This window comes from Pelophylax lessonae (assembly GCF_965119305.1).
Source record: "Pelophylax lessonae genome assembly, chromosome: 10".
Lineage (NCBI taxonomy): Eukaryota > Metazoa > Chordata > Amphibia > Anura > Ranidae > Pelophylax > Pelophylax lessonae.
In genome coordinates, this window is record NC_138777.1 from 143972166 (window position 1) to 143999929 (window position 27764).

The 27764-nt window shown below is 44.6% G+C and overlaps 1 protein-coding gene across 3 annotated transcripts in view; it reads left to right on the top strand.

The window, feature by feature from the left end:
• Nucleotides 1-27764, top strand: part of SPTBN2 (spectrin beta, non-erythrocytic 2) — a 1240451-nt gene that overhangs the window by 760362 nt on the left and 452325 nt on the right. For all 3 annotated transcript variants that reach the window (XM_082270338.1, XM_082270340.1, XM_082270339.1), the window contains one exon: nt 19113-19300. In XM_082270338.1, coding sequence (XP_082126464.1) covers nt 19113-19300 — 188 coding nt within the window. The remainder of the gene's footprint in view (nt 1-19112; nt 19301-27764) is intronic.

Below are 27764 nucleotides of genomic sequence, written 5' to 3' on the forward strand. Positions count from 1 at the left end.
CGGAGGTATTTCATCAACTGTTGTTTTCGGTGGGCGACCCCCTGATGTGGACCTGCTGGTTTGCTGTCTCAACAGGAAGGTGCAGAGGTTCGTGTCAAGGTCTCCCGATCCTCTGGCCGACACCGCAGAAACTCTGGTGGCCCCTTGGGGTCATTATCGTCTGATTTATGCCTTTCCCCCAATACAACTTTTGTTGAGACTGCTACACAGAATCAAGGTAGAAGGAATTCAAGTCATTCTGGTGGCACCAGACTGGTCTCGCCGGTCTTTGTACACAGGACTGGTAAGGCTGGTAGCAGACGTCTCTTGGAAACTTCCTCTCGGGGACCAATCTTCCATCCTGCTTTACAGTCGCTGGCTTTAACGGCTTGGCTATTGAAAGCCAGGTGGGGAAAGACAGAGGGCTGTCGGAGTCGGTGATTCCTACACTGTTGAAGGCTAGGAAATCTACCTCCAGGAAGGTTATCATCGAGTTTGGAAGGGGTACATTACTTGGTGTGAGTTGCGGGGGGTTTCTCCCTGCTCCTTTTCTGTCTCGCATGTTGGGAGTTTTCCACACGTGGCGTGTCAGAGTTGGCTGCGTTGTCCTGTCAGTCACCTTACTTATTCATAGGGACAAGGTGGTGTTGCGATCCTGTCAGGCGTTCCTTCCTAAGGTTGGCTCGGGGTTTCATTTAAATGAGAACATTGGGCTACTGTCCCTATGTCCTAAGCCTAAACATCCTAAGGAAATTGCCTTACATTCCTTTGATGTGGTGAACTGATTAGAAAATCTGATTCTTTTTGTTCTTATGGATGGACCTTGTAAGGGGCAGGCCGCATCTGCTGCGACCATTTCCAAGTGGATCAGGCAGATGGTGGTGCAGGCCTATTCTGTTAAGAGTCAGGTTCCCCCTTTTCCCTGTTAAAGTGCATTCTACGAGGGCGCTTGGTGCCTCCTGGGACTTCTGTTATCAGACATCAGTGGTTCAGGTGTGCAAGGCGGCTACATGGTTGTCTGTACACACATTCACAGAATTTTATAAGGTGGATGTACTTGTATCTTCGGATGCAGCGTTTGGTCGCAAGGTTTTGCAGGCTGCGGTTGCAGTGGCTTCTGCTTCTTGAAGGTGAAGATTTTTCCTGGTGGGGAGCTCCAGTTGTTGTTACCTGGTTTAGCCTTGTTGGGAACTCTGTGTTTGCTGTGTTTTTTCCCACCCCTCATGTTGACACTGCATTGGGACATCCCACTGGTCTGCGGAATGGAAGCTGTGTCAGTGAACGAAACGGAAAAAAATGTTTTTTTGTCTGTAAAATCCTCTTCTCTGAGGTTCACTGACAGACACAGCACCTGCCCCTTTGTTGGGGTTGAGTTATTCTTTCTTCTGACGCAGCTTGTTGAACTGGAGCCCTACAGCAGGAAGTGATGGTATACCCTATGGGACTGCCCCAGGGACAGTGCCGGGACAAGGCCATCCAGCGCCCTGGGCAGAGATGGCAAACTGCGCCCCCCCCATGTGTATTCACAGTTCACATCTCGGTGTCAGTGTGACACCCGCTGGGAGTGAAGGCGGCTTCTGTCTTCCTGTCTCCAGTCATGTGATATGTCACTTAAGGCATTCTGCCCTCACTCCACAGTGGCACTGTGCTGAGACTGAGGTGTGTTCTCAGCAGATGTCCTCTTCTGCCCACAGTAGGTATATGTTGCCTCCTCACCACCTGTTTTAAACCCCATCATGCTGCCCTGTGTGCATTGCATGCAGTTTGGGGAAGCTTGCAGTGTGGCCCCCATTTACTTGGAACAGGTGGTCTTAAGCAGATGGTAGTGCATGCTGAAAGTGATGGGCAGTGTAATTCCTGCCACAGCTGCAAATCAAAATATTGCAGCAGTGGCATCTGTACACCTAGCTGCTGCCTCTGCAGCTTAAATGAGGAAAGTGATAGGGAGCTGTTATGAGGCTCAGCAACATGGTGTTGCCCGCCAACAGCAAGTGTAAATGAGCCCAAGGCTAGGATCACACTGTTGCAGGTGGCTGCATGTGCGGGACAGCGTGTAAATGGCACCTACCCCCACAAAATCCATAATCCAGACTTTTCTCCGAGCAAGCTGCCTGGCTGGACAGAATAAGGGGGGGGGGGTAGACGAGCGAGACCCCCCCCCCTCCTGAACCATACTAGGCCACTTGCTCTCAACATGGGAAGGGTGCTTTGGGGTGCCCCCCACAGCACCTTGTCCCCATGTTGATGGAGACAAGGGCCTCTTCCTGGACAACCCTGGGCTGTGGTTGTTGGGGTCTGCAGGTGGGGGATTGGGGCTTATTGGAATCTGGAAGCCCTCTTTAGCCCCCCCCCCCCATGTGAATGTATATCGAGTACATCGTACCCCTACATATTCACCAAAAAAATGACAAAAGCCAGTTTTTGACAAGTCCTTTATTTAAAAATAATAAAAATTGTGTCCCCCAATGTAAATCCATCGTCAATTACGTCGCCTGCTGCACCCGAAATATAAATATATATAAATATATATATATATATATATATATATATATATATATATATATATATATATATATATATATCTATATATATATATATATATATATATATATATATATATATAAGCTCCTGCCTCTTCAGACGCCTCCCGCTTAATGAGCTGTTTGAGTTTGACAGCTCTTTTATTGGATCCTGACGTCACGAGCGCACCAGTGCAGTGAATAAATTACTGACGTTGTGTCAGAAGGGGCGGTGCCGCCGGGTGGTTGCCACGCCCCTTTCCTATAAAAGAGCTGTCTCAGCTCCAGCAGCTCATTATGCTGGAGGCGTCTGAAGAGGCTGGAGCGTTTTTTTTTTTATTTTAATCTTTCGGGTGCAACGTGAGTGACGATGGATTTACATCGGGGGACATTTTTTAATTTTTTTTTTTTTTTTTTTTTTTTTTTTATAAAGGACTTGTCAGAAACTGGCTTTTGTCTTTATTATTTTTTTTGTACACTTTTTTGGGGAATGGGTAGGGGTACGATGTACCCGATATCCATTCACATGGGGGGCGGGATCTGGGGGCCCCCTTGTTAAAGGGGACTTCCAGATTCCGATAAGCCCCCACCCGCAGACCCCAACAACCACAGCCCAGGGAGGAAGAGGCCCTTGCCCCCATTAACATGGGGACAAGGTGCTTTGGGGGGCACTAGTATGGTTCAGGAGGGGAAGAGGGGGGACGCTTGCTCACCCCCCCCCCCCCCCCAGTCCTGTCCAGCCAGGCTGCTTGCTCAGGTAAGGGTCTGGTATGGATATGGGGGGGTGGGGGGCCCACGCCGTTTTTTTCATGTTTTTTTTATCTGTATTGCTGGGAGCCAACAGTACATTACAGCCGCAAGCAAGTTTAAATGTCATAGGAATCAGCCTTACACTGCACTGCTTGATATATATTCTGCAATAACTGATAAATATATATATATATATATATATATATATATATACACACACTACACTGTCTGATCTACTAGTATACTTCTAGATACAATGCACAATCCACTAACTACCTGCCTAATCTCACTCCTATCTCGCTTAACACACTATACACTGCTGCCATTTACGGTAAGCAGCAGCTTGTGGGGCGTGGACTTGGCTCCTGAACCATGCACCCTGCCTTTGGCCAATCACGGACATTGTGCTGCGATTGGCCAAAGCATACAGGTCATGTGCATGCTTTGGCTAATCAGCAGAAAATCAGTAATTTATTCACTGCACCAGCGCAGTGCATTATGGGGCTCTCATCGGCGGGCGACCTTTCCGCTGAGCGCCCCATTTGTTTGTGTGTTCAGCGAGTTGGGTTATATGTTCTTCTGACACTGCTTGTTACAAAACTTAAGATCTATAGCAGAAAGTGGGTTTATACCCCCTGGGACTGCCCTATAGGCGTAGTAAAATGTTTCTCTGCCTAGTGTCCTACTCCTGTAGGGGGCAGCATAAACCCAAGGGTCAAGAAGATATGGAGCTGAGTTTTTATTTTTGTCTTGGCAAGAGGTTGGCTATTTTTTTTTTTTATAATTCCTCGTATGCTTCATAACAAATATAACTATAGATCATAGTGGTTGAAAAAGTGCTGAAAATTATTTAAATGGAGCCAATCTGGAGGGGCAAACCTGACATAACATGAATATCATATGCATTAATATCCTCTTATTTGTATGTTGATGTGGTCAATAAAGAAATGTGTGCCTCCTTTTTTGTAACATAGTAGAAAACAAGCAAAATTTTGGATAGAGTGGAGAGTAATGAGAAGACCTGTCAGATTTTTATTGCAGTCTGTGCCCCAGTTAAGGAGATTTCACCCTTTCTAGTTGTCATGTTCACTATTCTCACTGAATGCTATAGATGGGATATCTTCCAATGGAGACCCTAGTTCTGATGACCTTGGTAATAACCAGGGAGTCGCTCACTTTGTGTGTGGGGGGGGGGGGGATTTCCTCACTGTCTGTGTTTGTTTGCTATGGGTCAGGAATTGAAGGGAAATTTACCCAATGGGACACAGGTAGCAAAGAAACTGACAGGGGTTATAACCCTCCTTTGCCCAATTCAAAATGGGGGGAAAAATGCCTTTATTTTACATCACAGAGCAGGTTTGTATGCCACTTATAGGGGAATGGACACTGGCAGACCAATTAAACAGGCAGTCCTCCCCCATATAACCCCTCCCATACAGGAAGCACCTCTTTACCAATTTTTTGAAGGCTATGGTCACTGAAGTTCAGAGTTATATCTGAGTGTTCTAATGGTCTCATTATGGTTCCAGTAGGGATCATGGGACTGATTGATCAGATCCATTCTTATGGCAAGTTGTATGGTTGGTCTTTAGAGCTATAGTTTGTAGTTTAAAAGTAATGGTTGCCGTCATCCCTAATAACATACCAGAAAAGTGGTTGGTTCCTCAAGCCAAAGAATGGTGGGATTGTGTAGGCAAGGTTTTAAATAAAATACAATCTATTGAAAACATAATAAGTAATTGAAAAAAATTATAATATATACAGAAAAAAGCAATGTGTCACATAGGTACTATTCTTGAACAGTATAGACTATGCCATATGTTAGATATTACTTATGAGCAGGTGTGGTGATTGCCTTTTTCAAGGTAAATCACCAAACTCTATAAACGTGAAAAATGCATAAATTAGTGACCTTGTGCTGGTTTATCATATTACCATATTACGTTCAAAACGTCGTATTTTTTGGTTGCATACCTATGGTGCAGAGATTCCTGATCATCGGGAATCACCACACCTGCTCATAAGTAATAACTAACATATGGCATAGTCTATACTGTTGATGATTTTCTGTTTTCTGCTTTTTTCTGTATATATTATAATTTTTTTTCAATTATTTATTATTTTTTCTTATGGCAAGTTGCTCAATGGATGGTACCCTGGCCCAATGAGGATTCAATAGCAAGTACTTGTAGTAATGCGACCATATTTTCGGTGCCGGACCCTGCGCTACAGAACCCTGCGCAGTTTTAAGCACTGACCAAGGTGTTTTTCTTGAGTCCTTGAGGGTCTGCATGACAAATTCCGCTGTTATGGGTGAAGGTTAGACCCTGCTGAAGGTCAGGGTCCTGCGGCAGGATTGGTAAGTGATTTGTGTTTAATGCAGGGTCCCTTTTAAGGTGTTCTGGCAGCCTAGGTATCCTATCCTCTTTGCATTTAGGGGTAGTAAACTGGGGTGCAGAAGTGCTCCTTGGGGGTTCTGGCCTGGCTGTGTCCTTTCTTTTTTGGGGGCTATAGTTTTTTTGTTTGAGCCTGCGCTCTTGAGTGTCGGAAGGCTAACAGACAGGGATGGGGTGGGGCACGTGCACATGGCCCACGCATGGGCAGTGCAGGCAGGAGGAGGACACCAATCTTCCGCCATGGTCTCGCCACCACCCCAGTGGCTCCCTGCGGTGCCAAGTGTGGAGCCGTTCGGCAGCCGGCTGTCTGTGTATCTAGTAAAAGAGAAGGGGTGACGCAAAGTGGGCTAGGCCTAGCTGGGAGCACGTAGAGACCCCAGAGGGATACCATTGGGTCAGAGAGTTTGGACTCTGCATAACTTGCACGGTTGCATAACTGCAGAATCTGCATAGCTAGCATTGCAAGCTGACCTGCATAATACTATAAGCTGACCTGCACAACTACATACGTGCATACCATTAAAACTTGCATATCTCTGCATACCTGCACAATGGTGTAGCTGACCAGCAAGACTGCATATTTGCGTAACCTACATAATTCTGTCTGACTGCATAGTTGAGTAGTGGCAGCATAGTTGCAACTTTACTTGCAATACGCTTAATAAAAAAAAAAGTCTCCCAGAAGCTGGAGTTGGGAAAGCAGAGCTGAAAGTGGGAAAGTGCATTGCCGTCAGGTCCAGAGGTTTTTGGTCATTATCCTGTTTTCATCTTTAAATAAATCTGAAGGGTCAGGTGTATCTGTGCCACTGCATTGTAGCTAATCCTAGCACCTCTGCTTCAGCGTTTGTCCCTATGGAAGACTTGGCTGCAGCATTGACAGCCCTGAAAGTGCCAGAAGAGTTGCCTCAATGGCATACAGTGATTGAAACGGGAAAGATTCCCTTCTGATCTCCTTCCAGCAGGGAAGTAATAATGGGTGGATAGTGTGCCGGTTTTTAAGGACCCATCCGACAGGAGGCTACAGTCTAAAATAAAAGCTTATTTTTTTCTTAGCAGGCTCTGCTATGTGATCCACTGTGGTTGCTGTTGCAAAAGCCTGGAAGGTTGCGTTAAGCGATTGGTAAAAAGAAGAACCCCGCACATGTAGAGGATCTCAGTGAAGATGAGTCAGGCCGTGGGTTTGCGGAGTATGCCCTGTAGGACTCTATCCAACCAAATTTGTATTGCAAGGCGGCCGCTTGGGACTTGAGCTTGGTGATCTCCGGTGTCTAAAAGCCTCCCTTTTGAGAATATTAGGGAGAATTCCCCTGCTTACGCTGTCTCAGAAGGTAGCTTTTTTGGTGGCTTTTACATCTGCTCGCGGGGTGTTGGAGCTGGTGGCATCTACAAAGATAAAGTGGACCTTCTCCCATGTCCTTCGTTCCTTCCTAAGGTAGTCTCTAATTTCCATTTGAAGGAAGACATTGTGTTGCTTTCCCTGGGTCCCAGGCCCAAACATCCTAAGGAATTTGTGTTGCATGCCCTTGATGTTCGGGTGTTTCTGGTGTATTTGGCAGCCACTGAGTCTTGAGGTCAGGCTCACTGTGATTACAGATGGGCCAAGAACGGGCTGTCTGCTTTTTCTGCGACCATTTCCAAATGGATCAGACAGAGGGTGACTCACACCTATTCGATCAAGGGTCAGTTTCCTTCTTTTCCTGTACTGGCGCACTCTCCTTGGGTGCTTAGTGCTTCTTGGGCCTTCCGTCATCAGGCGTCAGTGGTGCAGGTTTGCAAGGCGGCTGCTTGGTCATTGGTGCAAACTTTCACTAAATTCTACATTGTGGATGTGTTGCATCTGTGGGTGCTTCCTTTGGCCACAAGGTCTTGCAGGCTGCTGTTTAGAGGGTGTATTGTTCAGGTTGGACTTCAGTTTTTTTGTTCAGCTCCTGTTTACCTGGTTGGCTTTTGTGTTTAGCCTTGGGATTTTTTTGTTGTTCCACCCCTCATGTTTGGCACTGCTTGGGGACGTCCCAATGGTTCTGAATAATGGTGAGCTAAGTCAGTCAATAAACGAAAGAAAATAGGATTTCTGTACTTGCGTAAAAACCATTTCAGTTCATTTTGGGTTTATTGACACACAGCACCCACCCCTCTATGGAGTTTTAATACTTCTGACACTGCTTGTTACTAAACTGAAGGCCTTTAGCAGATAAGGGGGCTGTATACATCTTAGGACTGCCCATAGGCATAGCCAAGTCTTTTTTTTTTTTTTTTCTTTCTTTTTTTTGACCAGTGTCCTACTCCTGTAGGGGGCAATATAATCCTATTGTTCTGAATAAAGGAGAGCGGTGTCTGTCAATGAACTCAGAGAAATAGATTTTACGGTAAGTACAAAAATCCTATTTTTTCTTTTTTTCAACTCTTACCTGTAAAATCTATTGCTTGGAGTATCTATTTCAGTGTCCATTCACCTGACAGGGGTGTACAACCCATGTAGTAATGATTATAGCCTGCTCTGTGTCCCGTGATCCAAGAAGTGGATTTTACAGGCAAGTAGAAAAAAGATCCCATTTTTTAGTTCTACTTTAATGCTTCATATTTATTACTGTAATCCACAGTGAAACCTAATTTTTTTTCCCTACACTAAACTTTTTTGCACAGTTTTGTGCAGTAAATCCTTTCTTTGGGATTCCATTAGATGTCTTCCTATTTTCCAAATATATTTAGTAAACTGCTCTGTATGCCCATTCAAGTCTGTTTCAAATATTCTCTACAATTCTTCTGCTGTGTATATGGCAGAAAAGATATCTAAAGCCCTAAACACACAGGTACTGATTGATCCTATCTTGTAAATGCTTGTCTAAAGACCATCGGCTTACCAACCATGTGCATAACATTAAAGCTTAATGCCAGGCAAGCAGCTGAATATACTTTTCATATACATTTATGTGAACTGTCATATTTACCAAATGATTTTTGGTTTTCTTAAAGATGTTCACTTGTCTGTGTAAAATCATCCCAAAATATCTAAATATGATCTTTTAGGTGTTGAAAAGACAGTGAAAAGCAGCAAAAACTGCTTTAAAGCAAGTTCCAAATTGATTTTACCTCTCCTGGAAAGCAAAATCATCCCAAATATCTGAGACTGAGCTTCAGGTGTTGAAAGACATTCAAAACTGCATTCAAGCACATTCCTGTGCTTGACTCGATGCCTCGGTTTGATTTTAATGTCTTTGGGTAGGTTGAAACCTCACAAAACCTTTAAACTTGAGCTGGAGGTGTTGAAAAAAAACAATGCCAAATTTGCCTTAAATGCTCTTCCAAAATGGATTTTAACTCTTCAAGTAAGGGAGAAATTTCAGAAAACATCTGAATTTTGAGCTTCAGTGGTTGAAAATACAGAGAAAAACATCTAAAACTGCCTTTTCTTTTGTGAATTCATACCTCTAACAAGACCGCTCAGTCAACAGTGACACATTGTTCGTATTGGGGAATACAGTGGTATTGCTTCCCCTGTCCAAAGCCTGCTGATTGGACAAGAAAGTAGAAACTCACTAATAAGTCAGCCCACAGGAGACTATTTTTCTTTCCTTCGACGCCTCAGGGAGCCTTCCTGGCCAGCAGAATACAATGATTACTGCTAGCAGCTATGGCTACCAACAGTTATCGAATGTAAAAAATCTGACAGGCTGGTTTTGTACCCAAGTTGATCAATAGTTTGGTACCAATCAGCCTGCCCATAAATGGATCGAATCCCAGCCGGTCCCTACTAATTTGGCTGAATTTTGATTCTTGTTATGGCCAGCTTAAGTCATAAAGTCTACCGACTTTCTCCTGAGGTCTGGATGTTCTGATATTAAGGCCGATATACAGCCATGGCCAAAAGTTATTAGAATTACACCATTTTTGCAAAGTCTGCTGCTTTAGTGTTTTTAGATATTTTTGTCAGATGTTACTATGGTATACTGAAGTATAACTGTAGGAGACAGTCCTGGGGTTTGCTGGACTTTTTTTTTTTTTTTTTTATATTTATCATTTTATTTTGAGTTTTCAAAGAAGTCATTACAGAGTATATAGCACCATATTAAGTCAATGGGTTACAAAGACATTATCCACATCAGTTTTCTCATCTCCGAGGTCTAATAGAATCCTCCCGAGATTTCCAACTCATTAATATATGGTCATTTATCGAATATTCAGCTAAGGCAAGATATTGTTAAGACAGCAAGTCTCCTTCTCTGTTCCTACTCATTCAATCCTTGCCTTTCTTTACTTCGTTGTGCTTTAATTTAAATGACCCTTAGCCTCTGCTCTTGTCCTTGTTTCCCCTTCTTCTTTCTATCTGTTCATTCCCTTTCTTTTCTAAATTACCCCCCCCCCCCCTCTATCCCCTCATTCATACCCACTATCACACAGCCCATATCCCCAAACAAACCACAAAAAAAAAAAAAAACATACATACAAATTGATTCTCCTCCCCTCCCCCGCGTCTCCGCTCCCCCTCAAACGGGGCTAGATACGCCTTCTGCGTTTTGAGATGATGGTACCAACAATTGTTTGCCTATATCCGAAGATATAAATAAATTCCATGTTCTCCATGTCTTTTTATATTGCTCCTGTTTGTGTTGTGCAGAGAGCACAAGATCCTCCATTTTATTAATGTGTTCTAGTTTTCTTACCCACTCAAACAATGAAGGGGCTTGTCTTTTTCTCCAGAGTTGGGGAATGCATGCTCTTTCGGCATTCATCATGTGTGGTAGTACTGATCTTGCGTATTTCCTCTCTGTCTGCCCTGATATCTGTAAGAGGCAGAAGGCAGCTTCTCCCTCAATTTTAAAGTCTGTTACTTTTTGGACTATGTCCCCAATCTCTGACCAAAATTTCTTTATCTCTGGGCAGTTCCAAAAGATGTGGTATAATGTGCCTTCCCCTTCTCCACATCTCCACCACCTATCCGATTCTTGGGTGTGCCACCTATGCATTTTGACTGGTGTGTTATACCACCTCCTCAGGATTTTATAGTTTATTTCCTGAATTTTAGTACATTTAGTTGGTCTAAATATTGCCCTAAACATACTCTGTTTCTGTGTGTCCGTTATCTCTATATTTAGATCCGCTTTCCATTTTTCCAACCATTTCAAATTCGGTTGGTCCAATGGAGTGTTCAGCATTTTATGTAGAATAGATAGTGGGCGATCTATACCTCCTGTTTTCTCACATAGTTTTTCGAAGTGTGTCAGTGGTTTCTTAAATTTTTCCGGTTCCGGCAGCGACTCTAAAAAGTGTCGCAATTGGAATTCTTCCCATAAGAGTAACCTATATGGTCCCTCCTCATCTGTTAATCTACCAATTGGGGGCCACATCTGCTCGTAAAAGTTTTGATGCCATCTTGTCCTGTTTCCCACAGTTTTTTAAAATGCTGTCTCTCTAGGCCTGGGGTGAATTTGGGGTTTCCCAAGATCGGATATAGTGGGGATTCGATTGAAGTTAGGTTTTGTCTCAGGGTCTGCTGATACCCTATTCTTATTGTATTTCCCAACAGGGGATGTGTTTTCAAGGATTTGGGGAGTGTCTTATAGCACCAAATTGCTCTCTTTAATGAGACCGTCGTTTGAGCTTGTTCCATTTGGACCCACCTTTTCGTTTCCCGATGGTGCCACCAGTCCAATATTCTATTTAAATGGATGGCGTGGTAGTATCTACGCAGGTCAGGTATAGCTAACCCACCCATGTTTTTGGGAAGTGTTATGGTATTACGCGCTATACACGTTTTTTTTACCCGCCCAGATATATCCACCAAACACACCCTGTATAGTTTTGAAAAAACTGTTAGGAATTTTGACTGGGAGCGCTCTCATAATATATAAATATTTTGGCAAAATATTCATTTTAATTAAATTGCCTCTTCCAAACCATGAATGAAGGCCTCCCCTCCATTGTTCCAAAGTTTTCTTTGTCTCTCCAATCAGGGGGGTGAAGTTTAGTTCATATATCTGGGTTAGGTTTGCGGGTATATAAGTCCCTAGATATTTCACTGCTTTCTCTACCCATGAAAATCCGAAATTGCTCTTTAATCTATCCTTATTTGCTTTTGATAATCCCACACCCATTGCTTCGGATTTCCTATAGTTTATTTTGAAATTTGATAATTCCCCATATTGTTTGATTTCCTCTAGGAGTACTGGTAGCGATATTTCTGGCTCTGTCAATGTGAACAATAAATCATCTGCATATGCTGCAGTCTTATATTGTTCCTTGCCTACCAAGACTCCTTTTATATCCCGATTTAGTCGGACTTTATTCAAAAAGGGCTCTGTCAGCACAAATAACAGGGGGGACAATGGACACCCCTGTCTTGTGCTATTTTTTATACTCAAAGGTTCCGACAACCCCCCATTTGCCTTTACTCTTGCGGTCGGGTTGGAATATACCCTAGTTATTCTTTCCCGCATTATTTCGCCTACTCCTATATACTTGAGCACCGACTGCATAAAGGTCCATTCAACTCTGTCAAAGGCCTTTTCTGCGTCGGTGCTCAGTATGATGCAGGATGTTTCTGCTTTGGTGACTATATGAATTAAATTAAGAACTCTTGTAGTACTATCCTTTGCTTCCCTCGCCGCCATGAAGCCAACTTGATCTAAGTGTATTTGCTGGACTTTCTTTTGCGCCCTGAAGTCTTCACAAATGCAATGGAAATGTTTTTTTATGGGATTAAGTTAATTTACATGGCAAAGAGGGACTTTGCAATAAATTGCAATTCATTTGATCACTCTTCATAACCTTCTGTATATATGCAAATTGCCATCATAAAAACAAAGGCAGCAGACTTTGTGAAAATTAATATTTGTCATTCTCAAAACTTTTGGCCACAGCTGTAGGTACTTAACCACTTGCAGACATCGCTATAGCCGAATGATCGGGCGGCACAGTGGTGTAGTGGTTAGCACTTTCACCTAGCAGCAAGAGGGTCGCTGGTTCGAATCCCAACCACGACACTACCTGCCTGGAGTTTGCATGTTCTCCCTGTGCCTGCGTGGGTTTCCTCCGGGTACTCCGGTTTCCTCCCACACTCCAAAGACATGCTGGTAGGTTAATTGGATCCTGTATAAAATTGGCCCTACTATGTATGTATAAATGTGAGTTAGGAACCTTAGATTGTACGCTCCCTGAGGGCAGGGACTGATGTGAATGTGTAATGTATATGTAAAGCGCTGCGTAAATTGACATCGCTATATAAGTACCTGAAATAAAATTTTAAAAAAAAGATGGCTACAGCGTGGTGGTCCAGTTCTGGGAGGCTGTCATAGGACGGCCTCCCATGATGGCATGCGCTCTGGTTTCGCAGTGTCCTCTGGACACTGCTGATGACACTGCTGATCACAGATTGAGGTAAAGAGCCAATCAACGGCTCTTTACCATGTGATCAGTTGTGTCCAGTCACAGCTGATCACGATGTCAACAGAAGCTGGTTACGACTCTCTTCACCGCTCCTTCACGCGCTGTCAGCGTGTGGAGGAAAGGAGAAAGAGTCGATAATCGGCTTCTGCCAATCAGTGCTCACCAGTGTCACCTCATCAGTGCACATCAGTGTAGGAGAAAAATTATCTGTTTGCAAAATTTTATGAAAGTTTTTTTTTTTTCAAAATATTCTGTGTTTAGTCGTTTAGCAAAAAATAAACCCAGCTGATATTAAATACAATACAATCAAAAGAAAGCTCTATTTGTGTTTTAAAACAATGATAACAATTTCATATGGGTACAGTGTTGCATGACCGCGCAATTGTCACTCAAAGTGCGACAGCGCTGAAAGCTGAAAATTGGCCTCTTTAGGAAGGGGGCAAGTGGTTAAAGTATAGAAGTTCGGCTTTTTTGAAGTAATCATAAATGCACATCTTTTTGCAGATTGAAAATGTGCATTTTTTCATTGAGGCTGTAAAGCATTGCACCCTAACTCAGCAGATCGTGGGGGCAATGCCAGGATCCTGCGCTAAGTATGCTTGTCTGCTTGTACCTCCGATATAGGCAGGAAGAATCCATGAACTAAGAGAATGCTCATCAGCGCCCGTGCAGTTTGAGAACTACAAACCATCTGCAGCTTGGCCAACTGTACTTGTAATTCATTCATTCACATAACGCTGTGAATAAAGGACGTAACTTTGTGTGCAGAGCCCCACACGGCTGTGCTGTTTTTAAATTGTGACTGTGGGTGCAGGGCGAAGATGCCCTGCCCACGATGAGCTGGAAGAGGGCTTGGGTAAAGAGGAGGCAGTAGCTGGACGGCTTACGTGTTCCACCCTAAATATGGGTCGAACACGTAACCTGTTCCAAAGGTGAACTTGACCTTTAAGCTATATTACTGTATGTATTATGTAAAATGTATTTTCTTACGTTCATTATTCTGAACCATTGGATTATATTGCCCCCTACAGGAGTAGGACACTAGGCAGAAAAAAAGATTTGGCTACGCCTATGGGCAATCCTATGTGGTATACTCCCCCTCTCTGCTTATAGGTCTTGAGTTTTTTTTTCTGCCTAGTCCAGGAGTAAGTACCTAGTTCCCTGCTGGGATCTCTGGTCCTGGCAATTTCTTCCTTTTTAAAATGGCTTTTTTTCTCCTGTTTTTTGTCCTGCGAGTTCTACAATCAACTGCTGGACAGGGCGACGGGCTGGATAATCTGGATCCAGTAGTCGCCCCAGTCTGGCCTGCGAGCGCACAAAATCCACAGCTCTGCACTAGGTTGGCCGCGACATAGCCCCACTGGGCGAGTTAAATGCCTTGCGAGGTTGAATATGACTGGGTCTCTGCATGAGGCGCAGCCTTCCTCCTGGCCTACAGCCCCCCCATTTTGATGACCAGACGGTTCTGTCTGGAGCGGTGCCCATCTGGTTTGGCGAGTAGCGGTCTCCCCCTGGAGGGTTTTGGGGTGGACGGGGGCCCCGTGCTGGGATGGTCAGACCTGTGGGTTCCAATCGGAATGCTGGTGGTCCCTGTGGGTCATTTGGCCCCCTCACCCCCCATGTGGGGTAGCGTGGTGGTTTGGGATAGTGTCTGGGGCTTATGTGCTGTAGTGTACTGTTGGTAGGGTGCACCTACGGCGAAAAGGGTATCGGCTGGGGGGGGGGGCACTGCCTGCCCTGTGTCGCCTCTTTCTTTGTGGTTACAGCCTGGGAGCCTCTTGGAGCTGTGTGTGGTGGCCTTTTTGTTGTACCCTATGTGTGTTCAATGGCCGGTGGCCATGTTTGTATAGTCCGGCGGCCATTTTCATTTGTCCGGCGTGCTAATAGAGGGGCGGCCATGACAGAGGAGCCTCTGGGTGGCGATTTCGGCTGTGGTAGCTCCTCCTTTTCCCCTGGTGCTGACTCCTGGGTTTTTCCTCTTTCTCTTTGGATGCTGCACGTGGAGCAAGTGCATCTTGGTGCAGACAGTACTACTTTGTTGGGGTGGTGAGTCTCTCTGCTGTAGGTTGTGGGGTGCTCTGCTTGCTGGCGACCTGGTGGTGCCACCAGCACGTCAGGGGTGTCCCCTAGTGATGCTAGAGACTTGTGGGGGTCCCCCTCTTTACTGATAGTTTCTGAAGCATGTTTCCCGACCTAATCCCCTCTGAGACTGCAGGTCCCTCGAGGTCCCAGCAATACATTGATTTGCTGACGGCGGTGCTAGAGTCCTTTGTGTCCCGGGTGGAGGTGGCTTTTGGGCGGTTGGCTGGGGGGGGGGGGGGGAGAGAAGAGTACCTTTCTTCCACAGTCTGGGAAGGGTAAAGAACCTTGTTGCAGATGTGGCCCATCTGTCAATTTTTTGCCCCTCAGGGTCCACTGACAAGGGCTCAAAACCTTTAAAATCCTCCTTGGGAGGTCCCAAGCAGCCCTGGTCTGGCTAGCTGATAGCTGGATTCTCTAGACCCACGGACAAGGCTCCTTCAGCATAAAAGTGTGCCCTCACCAGTGCCTAGGGTGGGGGGAAGCCTTCTCTGGTTTCCACGCCTCTGGACCTCTTTGGTAAACAACAAATGGGTCCACGAAGTGATACTGTCCAGTTACAAGATGGAGTTTGTTTTTGTCCTCCAAAAAGGTTCTTTTCTTCCAATGTGCGTCTGTCCCTGGACTGATTGCAAGCTCTTTAGGGTGGTACAAGACCTGCTTCAAGGTGCGATGGTTTCCGGTCTCAGAACGGTTTCAGGGTTTTCATTCAAACCAATTCACGGACTCAAAAAAGCGCAAGGTATGTCTGATTCTGGACCTCAAGGCCCTGAACTGCTTTGTGTGGGTACAGAAGCTCAGAATGGAGTCCATTCGCACGGTGGTGGCATTCCTACATCAGGGGGATTTTCTTGCCCCTATCGATATCGAGGATGCTTACCTGCACATTCCAACATGTGTCTGACATCACCGCTTCCTCCGTTTTGCTATAGGAGTAGAGCATTATCCCTTTGGTTTCCGATCTCTCTCTCCGATCTCGCTGTTATTTAAAATAAAAAAGCAGCCAGGCAGGGCTCCGGCTGCCTTGCCATGTCATTTATTTTACAGAGTTGTGTGAAGGGGGGAACTATAGTACAAATACCGACAGCCTTTGCAGCAGTTACTGGCGGCTAACCGAAAGCTCCTGATTGCCCCTTACCATAGGGAGCTTTCTGATTATGTGACCCCCCCCCTGACAGCCAATCGCAGCCGTCAAATTATCCTAAGCCCTGCCCCGCCTCACGTCGCCTTAACCCCTTTAAAGGGGTTAAAATGCACTTTTTTTTTTTAACAGTGCATCCGGAAAGTATTCACATGGCTTCACTTTTTTCACATTTTGTTCAGTCACAGCCTTATTCTAAAATGGATTAACTTTTAATTATTTTACTTAAAATTCTACAAACCCCCATAATGACAACATGAAAGAAGGTTTGTTTGAAATCTTTGCAAACGTATTAAAAAAAAAAAAAAAATAAAAAAATAAAATCACATGTACATAAGTATTTAAGAATATGTAAGTATTCTCCATACTTTAGATAATAGGGGCCTTCAGCATAACCCTCAGGTAATCCTACTGCCCACATCCATAAATCATGCATGAAAGAAAAGTAGAAAAGGCCCCACTGCATGTGTAAAAAAGGGGGGACCGAATATTGCAGTGGGCCTATTGTTGTGGGGCTTAAAGGGCATAGGGTTACCTATAGTGAGCACACATTGGGAAAAATTTCTAAACTTTGATATATCAAAAATCATTAAAATGACTACAAACCAACTGTCAGATTGTATTACAAACTGTAAGCATCATGCGTAAGGACATCCTATATTAAAAAAGAATAGCGCGCAAATGCAAAAGAAATTACTACCAAATCTGAAGACAATCCATAAATAAAAATGGGGATTTGGTCCCACCATATGGCCATATCGTGCTCAAGCCCACTACTGCGTCAAAGTACCCCATTATCAGTGGGTCCTACACTATCCATGAAAAAGAGATGAATCCAGCCTTTCTAACCCTTGGAGATAATAATACTCCTTGCTGGGAAAGATGTGCAAATGCACTACAGGGGACTCCTCCTATATCCACTTGATGGTGGACACTGATTGAGTACAGGTGTGTGTGGGGGGTGGGGTAATTGTTCCTCTGTGCCCTCGAGGGCACAGAGGAACAATTTCTTCAGAATAACAAAAGGTGCTCCCTGTGCTCCTTCATCCAGAGTGGAGGCACTCTAATACTGTACAGGAGGCCTGTTACTGGCCAGATCACCAGGTGAAAACAGAAGAAGAAACGAATGCAGCCACCAAACCCAATGACTGGATACCGCAGCCGTGAGCTTTGCTATTGAGTGCTGAGTCCGGTGACAATCTATGGGGGAATCTACTGACTACGGGCTTGTTGTACAGAGAAATCTGGTAAGAGCATAACCTTGGGGATGAGCACGCGGTGAGGTGGAGGCATATTACCAGCAACTGCTTTATATCTTGGTTGGCTGTTTCCTTCTCATGACCCCATTGGAAGCATTTTTGGTGATGGACTTTTGTCACACTGGACTCTGACACCCTATCTTATCTCCCAAATTTAAGTATAGGGAGAGCTTTATTCACGTAGAGCTGTATGATTTGTTTTTTATAGTTGTATAGCGACACTTATGATGTTGTCTCCTTTTTTCTCGTCTTTTTCTTTCAAGTTGTAAGGATGTTATATTCACTATGATGGTTCCTGAAGAAGCTACCATGTATTCAATTGCGAAACGTGTTGACCCATGTATAGGATGTCCTTATGCATGATGCTTACAGTTTGTAATACAATCTGACAGTTGAGTTGATTTATTGTCATTTTAATGATTTTTGATATCAATAAAGTTTTGAAATTTTCCCCTGTGTGCTCACTATAGGTAACCCTATGCCCTTTAAAGTCCCACAACAATAGACCCACTGCAATATTTGGTCCCCCCTTTTTTACACATGCAGTGGGGCCTTTTCTACTTTTCTTTCATATTCTCCATACTTTGTTAAAGCACCATTGGTACCAATTACAGCCTCAAGTCGAGTATGATGCTACAAGCTTGGCACACCTATTTTTGGACAGTTTCTTCCATTCTTCTTTGCAGGACCTCAAGCTCCATCAGCTTGAATGGGGAGCGTCGGTGCACAGCCATTTTCATATCTCTCCAGAGACGTTCACTCAGGTTCAGGTCTGGGCTCTGGCTGGGCCACTTAAGGACATTCACAGAGTTGTCCCATGGCCACTCCTTTTGTTATCTTGGCCTTGTGCCTATGGTCGTTGTCCTGTTGGAACATGAATCTTCACTCCAGTCTGGGGTCCTGGTTCCAAACTTCCATTTACATATGATGAAGGCCACTGTGCTTATTGGGACCTTCAGTACTGCAGATTTTTTTCTGTGCCTTGACACGATCCTGTCTTGGAGGTCTACAGACAATTCCTTGGACTTCATGGCTTGGTTTGTGCTCTGACATGCACTGTTAACTGTGGGACCTTATATAGACAGGTGTGGGCCTTTCCAAATCATGTCCAATCAACTGAATTTACCACAAGTGGACTCCCAAGTTGTAGAAACAACTCTAGGATGATCAGTGGAAACAGGATGCACCTGAGCTCAATTTTGAGTGTCATGGCAAAGACTGAATACTAATGTACATGTAAATTTGTTTATTAAATTAAGATTTCAAACCTACTTTTACGTTGTCATGAGTTATTGTTTGTAGAACTTTGAGGAAAATAATGAATTTTTATCCATTTTGCTATAAGTCTGTAAAATAAAATATGGAAAAAAGTGAAGCTCTGTGAATTCTTTCCGAATGCATTGTACCTGTAAATGTGCCTTTTTTTTATTTTTTATTTATTTATAATTTTTTTTTAAGGTGAACTTATCCTTTAACAATGCAATACACAACTATAGGTTGATGAGTAATGACCACCTCTGTAATTTTGACATGTACATATAGAATTTGTTGTAATTAATTGATGAAATATGTGATAACCCATAACGGTGAATAATTATTTTCACAGGTCTTGGATCATGCCATTGAAGCAGATAAGCTAATTGAGAACTATGAGCACCTGGCATCTGAGCTCCTGCAATGGATTGAGCAGATGATTATTACACTCAATGATCGGAAATTGGCCAACTCTTTGAGTGGTGTTCAAAACCAGTTGCAAGCTTTTAACACCTACCGAACAGTAGAAAAGCCTCCTAAGTGAGTTATTCTATTTATTCCAGACCTTAAAGTTGGATAATCCTAATTGATAGTAAGATGATTATAGGTTATTGACTAGTTAACAAGCTGTCTTATCTTATAACCTTAATCATTGACATAGTGGAAGAGTATTCAGGGAGAAAGCATGGCAAAGTTGGTCTATGATTTTGGTATAAAAGAGTTACCGTAGTCTAAAATGCAAACCCATGAAAGCAAACAGACCTGACAGGGCGGGCAGTAAGCTATAGCCATAGCTGAATGACCAACCTTGAATGTTACAGTTCTGCATCAACCTTTTCAAGCCATCCTAGTACACTTAACATTTCCAATTAATTGTGCCAAACCTCTTGTATATTACATTTCTGTCACATTTTTGCACTTTTACATGGGCCTTTAATAAATATTCAGGATTCAAAGGATAGTTTTGAAGAATGTAAGAAAAAGTACCCAGCTGTTAAGCAATGTCAAAATATCTTGTAAAAATTCCCAGGTGGCCCTTGAACTACATGGAAAAACCAAACACTTTGCATATTTGAACACGTTTCTTAGACACTTCTGAAGGGGGAATTTATCTTCCTCAAAATATTTGGATTCATGCCTGAATCAATACCCTACCTGTGTTTAAGTGAGCTGTCCTAGCTATGTATATCTGTCTGTTCATAATCCTGCATACTCTATTGTGCCAAACCTCTCTTGAAGATAACAAAAGCATTTCCTTACCGCTGTAATCTTCTCTTTATTAAGTGTTCTGTTTTCTGCAACTCTTTCCAGCTTTTTCTCTGCCTCGACTAGCTTCTTGTTTAAACATTTTCAGGAGGTGTTAAAATCCACAAGTGCTTCTTTCGAAGTTTTACCTGCACCTATATTGTACATTTGAAAAACCTTCCATTTGTACGGAGATATATAATATTTAAAATGGCTCTAAACTTATACTTTAAAAAATGTTTTCTAAATCTTATCTGGCAGTCACCTGACCCATTTTCTATTACATACAGTTGTGTTCAAAATGATTCAACCCCCAATGCTGTAGAGGGTTTTAGGGAATTTAGTGTACATTTGTAATTGTATTCAGAATGAAATACTACAAGGACTTCTTAAAGAACCATATGCAACTAAAATGACATCAATTGGTTTTGTAATACAGTAGTAAATGTTTCTTTTGTGAATTCTTCATTGACACAATTATTCAACCCCTTAAAGACTACCACTCTGAAGAACAGAGGTTCATGGAAGTGTTTTCAATCAGGTATTGAAAACACCTGTGGATGTCAGGGAGCAGCAATAAAGCCTAATAAGCACCAATTAGGCAGCTTTAAAATGACTGTGATACTCGGCTCCTTCTAGACATTTACTGGTGTGGTTACAAACATGGTGAAGTCAAGAGAATGGTCCAGGAAGACAAGAGAAGAGGTGATTACTCTTCACAGGAAGGGCAATGGCTATAAGAAGATTGCAAAGATGTTAAACATACCAAGAGACACCATAGGAAGCATCATTCGCAAATTCAAGGCAAAGGGCACTGTTGAAACGCTACCTGTTGAGCACTGTTGAAACGCTAATGGTCCAGGAAGACAAGAGAAGAGGTGATTACTCTTCACAGGAAGTGCAATGGCTATAAGAAGATTGCAAAGATGTTAAACATACAAAGAGACACCATAGGAAGCATCATTCGCAAATTCAAGGCAAAGGGCACTGTTGAAACGCTACCTGGTCGTGGCAGAAAGAAGATGCTGACTTCGACTGCTGTGCGCTACCTGAAGCATAGAGTGGAGAAAAGTCCCCGTGTGACTGCTGAGGAACTAAGAAAAGATTTGTCAGATGTGGGTACTGAAGTTTCTGCTCAGACAATATGGCGCACACTGCGTAATGAAGGCCTCCATGCCAGAACTCCCAGGCGCACCCCCTTGCTGTCTCCAAAGAATAAGAAGAGTCGACTGCAGTATGCCAAAAGTCATGTGGACAAACCACAGAAGTTTTGGGATAGTGTTCTGTGGACTGATGAAACAAAATTAGAACTATTTGGGCCCATGGATCAACGCTATCTTTGGAGGAGGAAGAACAAGGCCTATGAAGAAAAGAACACCTTGCCTACTGTGAAGCATGGTGGGGGGTCAATCATGCTTTGGGGCTGTTTTGCTTCTGCAGGTACAGGGAAGCTTCAGCGTGTGCAAGGTACCATGAATTCTCTTCAGTACCAGGAGATATTGGATGACACTGTGATGCAGTCCGTCACAAACCTGAGGCTTGGGAGACGTTGGACCTTTCAACAGGACAATGATCCCAAGCATACCTCCAAGTCCACTAGAGCATGGTTGCAGATTAAAGGCTGGAACATTTTGGAGTGGCCATCACAGTCATCAAACTTAAATCCGATTGAGAAAGCAGTTGCAGTGCACAAGCCTAAGAATGTGACTGAACTGGAGGCTTTTGCCCATGACGAATGGGCGAAGATACCCGTAGATCGCTGCAAGACACTTGTGTCAAGCTATGCTTCACGTTTAAAAGCTGTTATAACTGTAAAAGGATGTTGTACTAAGATTGAATGTCACTTGGGGGTTGAATAAAACGGATAATGTGAGCACAGAAAAGACATTTGTGGTTATTTCATTATAAATGTTACCGTATGTTATATTTATCTGACCTACATGTGCCTCTTTGATTTAATTGTAAGTCAGGATGACTGAATGATCAAAATCAATGTCAAACTGGCCAAAACAATCAATTTCAGTGGGGGTTGAATAATTTTGAACACCACTGTACATACTAATGTGTCTGCTGTCTACCTGTTGTTCATTTGTATATGAATTTTGTGATTTCTGACGCAGAAGTCCACTATCCATTCCTAATTGTCTGTCTGAGTACAACCTTAGGGTTAGGTTACCCCTTAACGCTGCCAGATGATTTTCTGTTGAGTGTCAGGCTAAAGTAGACTTCTACAACAAGTGGGACCTCTTTATTGTGCTGTAATGTTATAGGCTTCTTGCACACAGGAGTAAAATAAAAACTACAAGCAACAGCCGGCTGCAGTCTCGCACTGGATAATCTAGATCCTTATGGTCTCCCAGCCTGGCCAAGAGCATAAGCAGGTTATGGTCCGACTAGGCCTCACCGTGATGGAGCCCCTGTGGATGGGGACGAGCCTGCGAGCGGATGTCTCGCTGGGACGCATCGATCTGGAACGCCCTGGGTCACAGCGTACCCCTTGGCTGGCAACACCCCACTTAGGATGGGAGGCCGGTCTGCTTAGAGCGGAGACCACCCGGTTCATCGTATGGTGAGTAATACTAAACCTTTCATGTCCCTAGCGGCCTATGAGGGGCTGATATGGGCCCACTCCTGGGGATAACCAGAATGTTTTTTTCCTGAAAGATCCCCCAGGCCTTTTAGGACCAGACCCTAACCTCCTTGCTCCCACATGGGGGGGGGGGGTGTACACCTTGTCCTGTGGGGTCTTTTTAGGTAGATCCCTGTGGTGGACTCATGTCTGGGTGCTGAACGCATGGCGGTTTCAGCCGCCATCTTAAGTGTGGGCATCGGTTCTTTGTGTGTAAGGTACAGCGGTCATTTTCCCTGAGCTTCCTATGCTTTTTGCATTGGCACCATTTTGTTGTAGCCTGGAGCTACAAAGGCAGTCTTCGGCCTCTTGTGATTCTATGTCACTTCCTGTGAGACGTTTCATGCTGAAGCTCCATACTGCAGAGTTGCTGATTACACTGTGAGGTGGTACAGTATAGGGGTCGTCTTTTGAGCATTCCTCGGGCACACTCTGCTCCTGCCACTATTTAAGGGTAACTCCGGTTACAGTGCAATATAGCGGTGCAGACTGCGATCACGATGAGTTGAATCAAAGGTTTAACGGGGGGCTAAGAGTATTATTCTCCCCCAATGCTTAAAAGGTAAGGCGCCCCGCAGTAAGCGGGGGCTCTCTTTCTCGGCTCATAGGTGTTTTTTTCGTGCCTCAAAAATGCACAAGAAAGTGCACACGAAAAATGTTACCCGTTCAGAGCCTCTGTAGGGAACAAGAAGGCTTGGTCGGGTAAGCCCAAGACTAACCAGTCTGATTCAGCGGACAAATCCTCTTCGGCATGGAGGGGAGCCCTCACCCGATTCGGGGGGTGGGGGGGCTACGTCTGCGTTACTTTCAAGGACCCTGGACATCTCTGATTCAATGGTAGCATATTTAAATCAAGGGGTAGGAGAAGAAAAGCAGCGCCACCTCAGTGTAGATTAAAAGGTTATTTATTACATAAAAACAACGTAACTGACACAGAGGAAATAGTTGATCAGCAAATGGTGATGATTCATCTGCAACATTGCAGGGATGTTAGGGAAGTGCACTGTGGCGGCCGTGGTCCTGGCTGTGGCGGTGGAGTCCGACACTTCCTGTGTTTCTGGCAGCGTTCAGTACACTGAGGTGGCGCTGCTTTTCTTCTCCTACCCCTTTTTGTCTGTTGCAGAGTCCCTCTAGCTCTGTATGAAGCCTGCAGCCACCTCCACCATCCATCTCCACTAACACCAGGGATTGAACTATGCTGCATAACTCCTAAAAAGACTACCTACAGCCACAGTTGAAACTTTTTTCAGTAGATCGAATGTACTTGACTCTTTCACTGGCGCAGGTCCAACGTTGTGTATATGTACCTTTCTTATTTAGATCAAGGGGACTTTCTAGCCTCCATCGATATCAAAGATGCGTATCTACACATCCCTATATACGGGGGACATCAAAGGTATCTCCGTTTTGCAGTAGCGGAGGAGCACTTTCAATTTGTGGCATTAACCCTTTGGTCTACCCTCTGCTCCCAGAGTCTTCACCAAGGTTTTGGCCCCGGTGCTGGCTTTGCTACGCAGGAAGGGGATTGCGATCCTGGGATATCTGGAGACGATCTCCTGTTGAGAGCAAACTCTCACTTAGCTTTGTTGGGTGACCTGTCAATCAGGGTTCAGACCCTTCAGGAGTTAGTGGACCATCAACTTCAAAAAAATCTGCACTGACCCCCTCAGTACCTGGGACTGACTTTGGACTCCTCTGTGGTGAGGGTCTTTCTTCCCGGGGACAAACTTCAGATGTTGCAGGTAGAGATCAGGTTGCTGATGAACAACGAGCTCTCCTCTCTGCGGACTTGCATGATAGCCCTGGGGCTGATGGTGTCGACCTTCAAGGCGGTCCCATTTGCTCAATTTCATTCCAGGCCTCTGAAGGAGATTCTGGTCAAGTGTTATAAGGATCCACAGTCCTTAGACAGAATGAAATGCTTGAGCCGACTCACGAGGTCAACGCTCTCTTGGCTTCTGTCGCCCGCCCTGGGCCAGGGCAAGTCCTTTCTACCGCTGTTGTGGACGGTGGTCACCACGGATGCCAGCGTGTTGGGCTGGGGTGGAGTGCTGGACAATCTCCTTGCCAAGGGAGTCTGGTCGACAAGAGGAGTCCTCTTTACCGATAAATGTTCTGTAACTCAGAGCAATCCAAGCTTTGCCTGCTCCACTGGACAAATCGGCTACAAGGTTCCCTGGTTCAGATTCAATCGGACAATGCCACGGCTGTTGCCTACATCAATCACCAAGGGGGCACAAAGACTGCCCGGGTGGCCCAGGAGGTGGCCTAGATTCTGACTTGGGCCAAGGGAACATGTTCCGGCTCCTTCAGCAGTTCACATTTCTAGGATTGGAGAACTGACAGGCAGATTACTTGAGTCGTCAAGTTCTGGACCAAGGGGAATGGTCCCTGCATCCAGAGATATTTCATCTCCTGTGTGTCCGGTGGAAAAGGTGCCAGTAATTCTGGTGGCACCAGACTGGCCTCGCCGGTCTTGGTACAGAGACCTGGTAAAGATGGTCGTCGAGCTTCCCTGGCGGCTGCCTCTGAGGGAGGACCTGCTGTCTCAGGGGCCGATGTTCCATCCTGCTTTACGGTTGCTGGCTTTAACGGCATGGCTGTTGAAGGCCAGGTGTTGAGAGACGGAGGTCTCTCTGAGTCTGTGATCCCTACCCTGCTGAGTGCTAGGAAAGGACTTCTAGAAAAATGTATTATCGTACTTGGAAGATGTATATTTCCAGGTGTGAATCGCAAAACTCGCACCTTCGCTTGTTTTCGGTTGCGAGGGTCTTGGCTTTCTTGCAGAGAGGAGTTGAGCAACGGTTGGCCCTGGGCACAATCAAGGGCCAAGTGTCATCCTTAACTATTTATTTCCAATGCCCGGTGGTAACAAATTCCTTGATCCGCACCTTTTATTCAAGGGGTGCGTCATCTGGCTCCTCCGGGATGATCCCCTTTGCCTCCGTGAGATCTATATTTGGTTTTGTCTGTTCTTCAAAAGCCTTCTTTTGACAATATTAGGGACATATCTCTGCCTTTGTAATCTCAGAAGGTTGCCTTTCTGGTGGCTATTACTTCGGCCCGTAGAAAGTCTGAATTGGCGGCGCTTTCCTTTCCGCCTTATCTGGTCGTTCATAGAGATAAAGTGGTTCTCCGACCTAATCTGTCCCTCTTCCTAAGGTGGTGTCTGATTTCCATTTAAATGAAGACGTTTTGCCTTCACTCTGTCTTAAGCCGAAGCATCCCAAGGAAATTTCCTTGCATTCTCTGGATGTGGTTCAGGCGATCAGAGTTTACCTGTCGGCCACGGAGCCTTTTAGGAAATCAGATTATCTTTTTGTTCTTACTGAGGGATCTCGTAAGGCACAGGTGTCGAACACAAGGCCCACGGGCGGAATGCGGCCCCCCAGGCCATTTCATGTGGCCCTCTAATCTCTCCTGCAGCTGCTGCTCCCCCTTGTCTCTGCCCCCCCCCCTGTCTCTGTAGTCGGCAGCAGAGAGGACAGAACTCCTTTGCCAGATCCTGCACTGCTCTGTGCAGCTGCAAAAAGGCTAATCTTTGCCTTCCCCCCTTCTCAGCAGCCTGCAGCAGAGAGAAGGGCAGAACTCCTGCAGATCCTGCACCTCTCTGTGCAGCTGCAACACCACCTTGCCTCTGCCTCCCCCTGGTCTCTGCATTCAGCAGACTCTGGAAGCTGGCTCCAGCCCTCCTCTGGTTCACCTCCAGACCCTGCACTTGTTCCCAGATGCACCCGCATCTTCTTCCTGGCAGGAGCACAAGGTAAGGGGGTGCATTGTACTGTAAGGAAGGGTGGGTGACTCTTGACACCTGATGGTGGGGGGTTCTTGACATCCCATGTAAGGGGGCCTGGGGTGCACTGGACATCTAATCCTACAGATATAACCGGCCCTTTGAGGGCAACCATAATGCTGATGCGGCCCGTGATAAAATTGAGTTTGACACCCCTGTCGTAAGGGTTTGGCTGCATCTGCTGTGACCATATCCAGGCGGATTATCCGGCAGACGGTTCTTCAGGCTTATTCATTGAAGGGTCAGGTTCCTCCTTTCCCTGTGAAATTGCATTCTACTAGAGCGCTGAGTGCCTCTTGGGCTTTTCGTCATCAGGCATCTGTTGCTCAAGTATATAAGGTTGCGACTTGGTCGTCTGTGCATACTTTACAAAATTCTACCAGAATGATTTATTGGCATTCGGATGCCTCTTTTTAGCTGCAAGGTTTTGCAGGCTGCTGTATAAGGAGTAAAAGAGATGACCTTGCGCTTATGGTAAATAATGTGATAATATGCAATTGTAGCTTCTGCTGAAAGATAAAGTGCTAGTGCCTTTAAAGTGATAAATGAACAAAAGTTGATCAGCGCTGCTATTTTTGTGCTAATTCCCAAATAGATTAAATTATATTCACAACTGTGCAAATAATATATGTGCAAAATTATCGATATTAGTCCAATAATCAACAACAATCACTGGATAATCCAAATCAAGTCCTTTTGTGCAATAGTGGATACATGATATGCTCAAATAAATAAATAAATAGTCCTTAAGTGCATATAACAAAATAAATAAATAGTCCTTAAGTGCATATAACAAAAGTGCTTCTGTGCTCCACTTGCTTGAATCAAAGTGCTGGTGGTTGGGGTTCCCTACTTACCACAGGCAGATAAATATCAAGCGTTGAATTGCAGATAATCTCTTGGTGTATGTCCAGAGATCCTTATAGGAGCAGCCTTTTTTTATGTCAATCGTTGGGAGAAATCCTTTATGACAACAGCTCATGGATCCAGAGTGCCCTCATAAAGATACAAAGCCATCCATGGTGAAGTACATAATGATGGTATGTTTATTTAAATAAAAGAAACCTACTTAGAAACATCTAGTTAAAATAGCAATACACGGCTCGGTGGTTAGCTGCTCTCGCAGCGTGCGCTCCACCGGCCGGAAATTACGTCGTTCGGGACGCTTCAGCCAATTGCTAGACGCGTTTCGCCCTCCTCCCAGGGTGTCATCTGTAGCTGGCAGATTAGGCGTCGAAGGAAGATTTATACATGGGAGCCGCTCCTCCCATTCCTCCTACTTAATTTGGCGCAGGGACTTTATATTAATACCGCTTTATATTAATCTATAAAATCAT